Here is a 6293-nt window from a genome sequence, read left to right on the forward strand (position 1 = left end):
AGTTCCAGAGTTTACCAGTGTAGGGAATGAAGGAGTGAAGATACTGGTTAACTCTTGCATTAGGAAGATGGACAGAATAGGGATGAGAAGAAGTAGAGAGTCTTGTGCAGCGAGGCCGCAGGAGGGGAAGGCATGCAGTTAGCAAGTTCAGAAGAGCAGACAGCATGAAAACAGCGGTAGAAGACAGATAAAGATGCAACATTGCGGCGGTGACTTAAAGAATCAAGACAGTCAGTTAGAGGAGAAGAGTTGATAAGACGAAAAGCTTTAGATTCCACCTTGTTTAGTAAAGCTGTGTGTGGATCCCCCAGACATGAGAGCCATACTCCATACACGGGCGGATAAGGCCCTGTACAGAGCAAGCAGCTGGGAGGGAGAGAAAATGGACGAAGACGCCACAGGACACCTAACTTCTTGGAAGCTGATTTAGCAAGAGTAGAGATGTGAAATTTCCAGTTTAGATTTTTAGTGAAGGATAGACCGAGTGTGTTTAATGTAGAGGAGAGGGAAGTTGAGTGTTATTGAAGAAGAGAGGATAGTTGTCTGGAAGGTTATGTCGAGTAGATAGTTGTAGAAATTGAGTTTTGAGGCATTGAACAAAACCAGGTTTTCTCTGCCCCAATCAGAAACAAGTGAAAGATCAGAAGTTAGGCGTCCTATAGCATCTCGCCTTGAGTCATTTAATTGTTGTTGGGTTGGGCGTCTGTTGAACGCTGTTGAATAATGCAAGGTGGTATCATCAGCATAGGAGTGGATAGGGCATTGAGTCAGATTTAGGAGATCATTGATGAATAATAGAAAGAGAGTGGGTGATAGGACAGAACCCTGTGGAACACCACTGTTGATAGTTTTAGGGAAGAACAGTGACCGTCTACTACAGCAGCAATAGAACGATCGGAAAGGAAACTGGAGATGAAGGTACAGAGAGAAGGATAGAATCCGTAGGAGGGTAGTTTAGAAATTAAAGATTTGTGCCAGACTCTATCGAAGGCTTTCGATATGTCAAGGCCGACAGCAAAGGTTTCACCGAAGTCCCTAAAAGAGGATGACCAAGATTCAGTTAGGAAAGTAAGAAGATCACCAGTAGATCTGCCTTTACGGAAACCATACTGGCAATCAGAGAGAAGGTTGTGAGCTGATAGATGCCTCATTATCTTCCTATTAAGGATAGACTCAAAGGCTTTAGAAAGGCAGGAAATCAAAGCTATAGGGCGGTAGTTAGAAGGATTGGAGTGGTCACCTTTTTAGGGACAGGTTGAATGTGAGCAAACTTCCAGCAAGAAGGATAAATAGAAGTAGAGAGACACAGATGAAAGAGTTTGACCAGGCAGTGAGCGAGTTCGGAAGCACAGTTTTTGAGAACAACAGGAGGGACTCCATCCGGACCGTAAGCCTTCCGAGAATCAAGGCCAGAGAGGGCCAGGAAAACGTCTTTATAAAGAATTTTAATTTTAGGGATGAAGTAGTCAGAGGGTGGAGGAGTAGGAGGAATATGCCCAGAATCATCCAAAGTTGAGTTGGTAGCAAAGGTTTGAGCGAAGAGTTCAGCTTTAGAAAAGAAGAGACAGCTGTAGAGCCATCTGGATGAAGTAAAGGAGGGAAAGACGAAGAAGTAAAGTTGTTAGAGATATTATTGGCTAGATGCCAGAAATCTCGAGAGGAGTTAGAATTGGAAAGACTTTGACATTTTCTATTGATGAAAGAGTTTTTAGTAAGTTGGAGAATAGATTTGGCATGATTACGGGCAGAAATATATAGGGCATGAGTTTCAGCAGTTGGATGGCTACGGAACCGTTTGTGAGCCGCCTCTATCATTGACAGCACGAGAACAAGCAGAGTTAAACCAAGGCTTTTTAGCTTTAGGGTTAGAGAAAGTATGAGGAATGTATAGCTCCATGCCAGAGATAATCACCTCTGTTATGCGCTCGGCACAAAGAGAAGGATCTCTGACATGAAAACAATAATCATCCCAAGGAAATCAGAATAGTACTGCCTTAGTTCCTCCCACTTAGCAGAGTTAAAATGCCAGAAGCACCTCCGCTTAGGCGGGTCCTGAGGCTGCACTGGAGTGATAGAACAGGTAACGGAAATTAGATTGTGGTCGGAGGAGCCCAACGGAGAGGAAAGTTTAACAGAGTAAGCAGAAGGGTTGGAGGTTAGGAAAAGATCAAGAATGTTGGGCGTGTCTCCAAGGCGGTCAGGAATACGGGTAGGGAACTGCACTAGCTGCTCTAGGTCATGAAGGATAGCAAAGTTGAAGGTTTGTTCACCAGGTTGGTCAGTGAAAGAAGATGAAAGCCAAAGCTGGTGGTGAACATTGAAATCCCTAAAATGGAGATCTCAGCAAAAGGAAAGTGAGATAAGATGTGCTCCACCTTGGAAGTCAAATAGTCAAAGAATTTTACATAGTCAGAGGAATTAGGTGAGAGGTATACAGCACAGATGAATTTAGTTAGAGAGTGACATTGAAGTCTTAGCCAGATGGTAGAAAATTCTGAAGATTCAAGATTGTGGGCACGAGAGCAAGTGGTGTCGTTACGCACGTATGCGCAACATCCAGCTTTGGATTGAAAATGAGGATAGAGCAAGTAGGAGGGAACAGAAAAGGGGCTGCTGTCAGTAGTCACAGACAACTGTGTTTCAGTTAGGAAGAGAAGATGAGGTTTAGTAGAGGAGAGGTGGTGTTCCACAGATTGAAAATTAGAACGAAGGCCACGAATGTTGCAGAAATTGATAGTGAAAGTATTAGATGAAGTGTCAAGACACCCAAGGTCGACAGCAGAGGGGCAGTCCGACCTGGGGACATTTATGGTCCCTCCCAGAGGGGGACTCAGAGGCAGGGCGTGGTGAAGCCATTATTAAATTTTGATTTGAAGAGAGTGTAAAAGTGTAAGGTGTTGTAGTGTAGTGTAGGAAGTAGTAGAAGTTGTCTTTAGAGGGCAGGCTGCAGCTGCTCAATTGTATAAATGAGACCACAAAGGGAACCGGGAAGAGAGGACACGGGGAATCACTCAGTCTGCAGCACTGCCTACATCCCCGTAAGTACCTCTCCTGGAGTATTCCACCGGGCGGCAGGTGACTACTGCCTACTCCATAAATATATATATATATATATATATATATATATATATATATATATATATATATATATATATATATATATATATATATATATATATATATATATATATATATATATATATATATATATATATATATATATATATATATATATATATATATATATATATATATATATATATATATATATATATATATATATATATATATATATATATACATAAATAGATAGATAGATAGATAGATAGATAGATAGATAGTTAAATAGATAGATATATATATAGATAGATAGATAGCAGACAGATAGATAGATAGATAAATAGATAAAAAGGTAATGGTGATGATGATGGTGGTGTTGAAGGTTTTCATGGTGTTTTGTGGTGGTGGTGGAGTGGCAGTGATGGTGGTGTCGGTGGTGACACAAGTAGGTGGCATCAGTTTTTGGTATTCATGACAGAGGGCGTGGCGGCGCGTGGATGAACACCAGCACAATAGAATGTTTTCCTGGCTGGTGGAGGGCAACGAGGCAGACATGGGCAACATCCCCGAGGTCTGTGACGGTCACGCGGTGAGCAGTGACGGCCTGACGCCCTACACACCGCAGCGCTGTGTGGGGCTCCCAGTGATGGTGTGGGGGGTTTGCTGGGACGCGGGGTGAGCCCTCACGTGCTCACCCCAGACAACCAGACCTCAGCCGACCTGGAACGGCAGGAAGGTCATCGCCCACTGATTCAGACTGCAGAGTGAGGTGTGTGTGTGTGTGTGTGTGTGTGTGTGTGTGTGTGTGTGTGTGTGTGTGTGTGTCTGTCTGTCTTTGTGTGTGTGTGTCTGTGTGTCTCTGTGTGTGTGTGTTTGTTTGTTTTGTTTTATATATATATATATATATATATATATATATATATATATATATATATATATATATATATATATATATATATATATATGTTATACAAAGAGAGAGAGAGAGAGAGAGAGAGAGAGAGAGAGAGAGAGAGAGAGAGAGAGAGAGAGAGAGAGAGAGAGAGAGAGAGAGAGAGAGAGAGAGAGAGAGAGAGATTTTCTTATAGAAATTATATACAAATTGATACTAGTAAATCACTGAATCCCATTGAGGTAAATTGTATTATCTGAAACCACCTCAAGATGCTTAGAATGTCATGAATAATCCTACATGTAAAGTTGGTGACAGTTGGCTCAATGTTGTGGTTCCCTGCATAGTGCGTAGTGTTCCATGAAGAGTTGTGTGTGTGTGTGTGTGTGTGTGTGTGTGTGTGTGTGTGGATGCACATCTCTGTCAACTGTGTTCACCTTGTTTCTCACTTCACACACTGGCGCTCACCAAGGGGAAGGTGCCACGCCTCCGCTTATTCCACCTCCTCCACCCTCCATACACACACACACACACCATTCAGTAGTCGACTTGTGACTGTCTTGATCGCACGTGATTTGTGATTTCCCTTTTAATACTTCAAACCCTTGATACTAACTATGTCGAGCAAAAAAAGGAATTGTTCGGACGAATACGTGCAGTATGGATTCACATGTATAACGGAACGTGATGGAAGTCAGCGTCCTCAATGCATGATTTGCAATGCCAAGTTGAGCAATTCTAGTCTGGCACCGGCAAAACTAAGGAACACTTCCTAAAGCTGCATGGATATGGGAAATACAAGAACACAACGCTTGCTGAATTCAAGGTGAAGAGAGCCAGATTCGATGAAAAGGCTACTCTGCCTGTTTTCGGCTTTGTACCCATAGACAAACCGGACTTAACAGCATCATACGAAGTTGCGTACCTGATTGCAAAGCAGGGCAAACCACACACCATTGGTGAAACACTCATAAAACCAGCTGCGTTGAAGAAGTTATCGACCTATTTAGCAAAATATTTGAAAAAATAATTTCTTTTAGGCTTACTAATTATCTGGAACAAAATTGTTGATTAACAGAAGACCAGCACGGTTTTAGAGCACACCATTCAACTGAAACTGCAATTTTGGAATTTATTAGAAAAATATATGCATGTCTAGAAGAAAAGTCATTTGTTTTGGGAGTTTTTCTTGATTTTTCAAAAGCATTTGATACATTGGACCATGAAATTTTACTTAATAAACTGGAACATTTAGGTATTAGGGGTATTCCAAACAAACTGTTTCGCTGTTATCTTTCTGGGCGGAATCAATGTGTATTTTCTAATGAAAAATATTCCTCTTTTCAATTTCTAACTAAAGGTGTACCACAGGATTCAGTTTTAGGCCCATTACTTTTCTTATATATATATATATATATATATATATATATATATATATATATATATATATATATATATATATATATATATATATATATATATATATATATATATATATATATATATATATATATATATATATATATATATATATATATATATATATATATATATATATATATATATATATATATATATATATATATATATATATATATATATATATATATATATATATATATATATATATATATATATATATATATATATATATATATATATATATATATATATATATATATATATATATATATATATATATATATATATATATATATATATATATATATATATATATATATATATTAATGATATTGTAAATGCCATTAATAAATTTGACTTTGTTCTATATGCTGATGATACATCGCTACTAATTAAAGATAAAGACATTAATTCATTACATAGTCATGTTTTGGTAGAACTAGACAAAATTAATCTTGGGTCAATTCAAATAAACTTAAACTAAATGTAACCAAAACAAATTGCATATTACTTCAAAATAGATCTGTAAAAACATCTATTCTTCCAATAATATTAAATGGTGAAACTATAACTAAAGTCAGTTATTTAAAATTTTTCGATGTGTTTATTGATGAAAATTTAAATTGGAAATACTATATTGATCAAACATGTTTAAAAGTTTCAAAAGTTACTTGTATCCTGTATAGAATCCGCCATAACCTAACTACTGATGCTATGCTGAGTATTTATCATACATTATGCTACCCACATCTCACGTATTGTGTTTCAATCTGGGGATCTACCTGGCCGTCTTTCCATCACAAATTAACTCTTGTTCAAAACAAAATTTCTCTTTGTATATTTTTCTTAAAGAAGTTTGACTCCACTGCAAGATTGTTAACTGGAGAAAATATTTTGAAATTTCCATTTATACATAATT

General features: G+C 38.0%; 1 protein-coding gene across 1 annotated transcript in view; it reads left to right on the plus strand.

The window, feature by feature from the left end:
* LOC123500418 (ankyrin-1-like) overlaps nt 1-3816 on the plus strand; it is a 35878-nt gene extending 32062 nt beyond the window's left edge. The window contains exon 5 of the mRNA XM_045249137.1: nt 3539-3816. Coding sequence (XP_045105072.1) covers nt 3539-3739 — 201 coding nt within the window. The 3' untranslated portion in view covers nt 3740-3816. The remainder of the gene's footprint in view (nt 1-3538) is intronic.
* The last annotated feature ends 2477 nt before the right edge of the window (nt 3817-6293 follow it).

The sequence above is a fragment of the Portunus trituberculatus genome, unplaced genomic scaffold, assembly GCF_017591435.1.
Source record: "Portunus trituberculatus isolate SZX2019 unplaced genomic scaffold, ASM1759143v1 PGA_scaffold_225__1_contigs__length_182313, whole genome shotgun sequence".
Taxonomy (NCBI): domain Eukaryota; kingdom Metazoa; phylum Arthropoda; class Malacostraca; order Decapoda; family Portunidae; genus Portunus; species Portunus trituberculatus.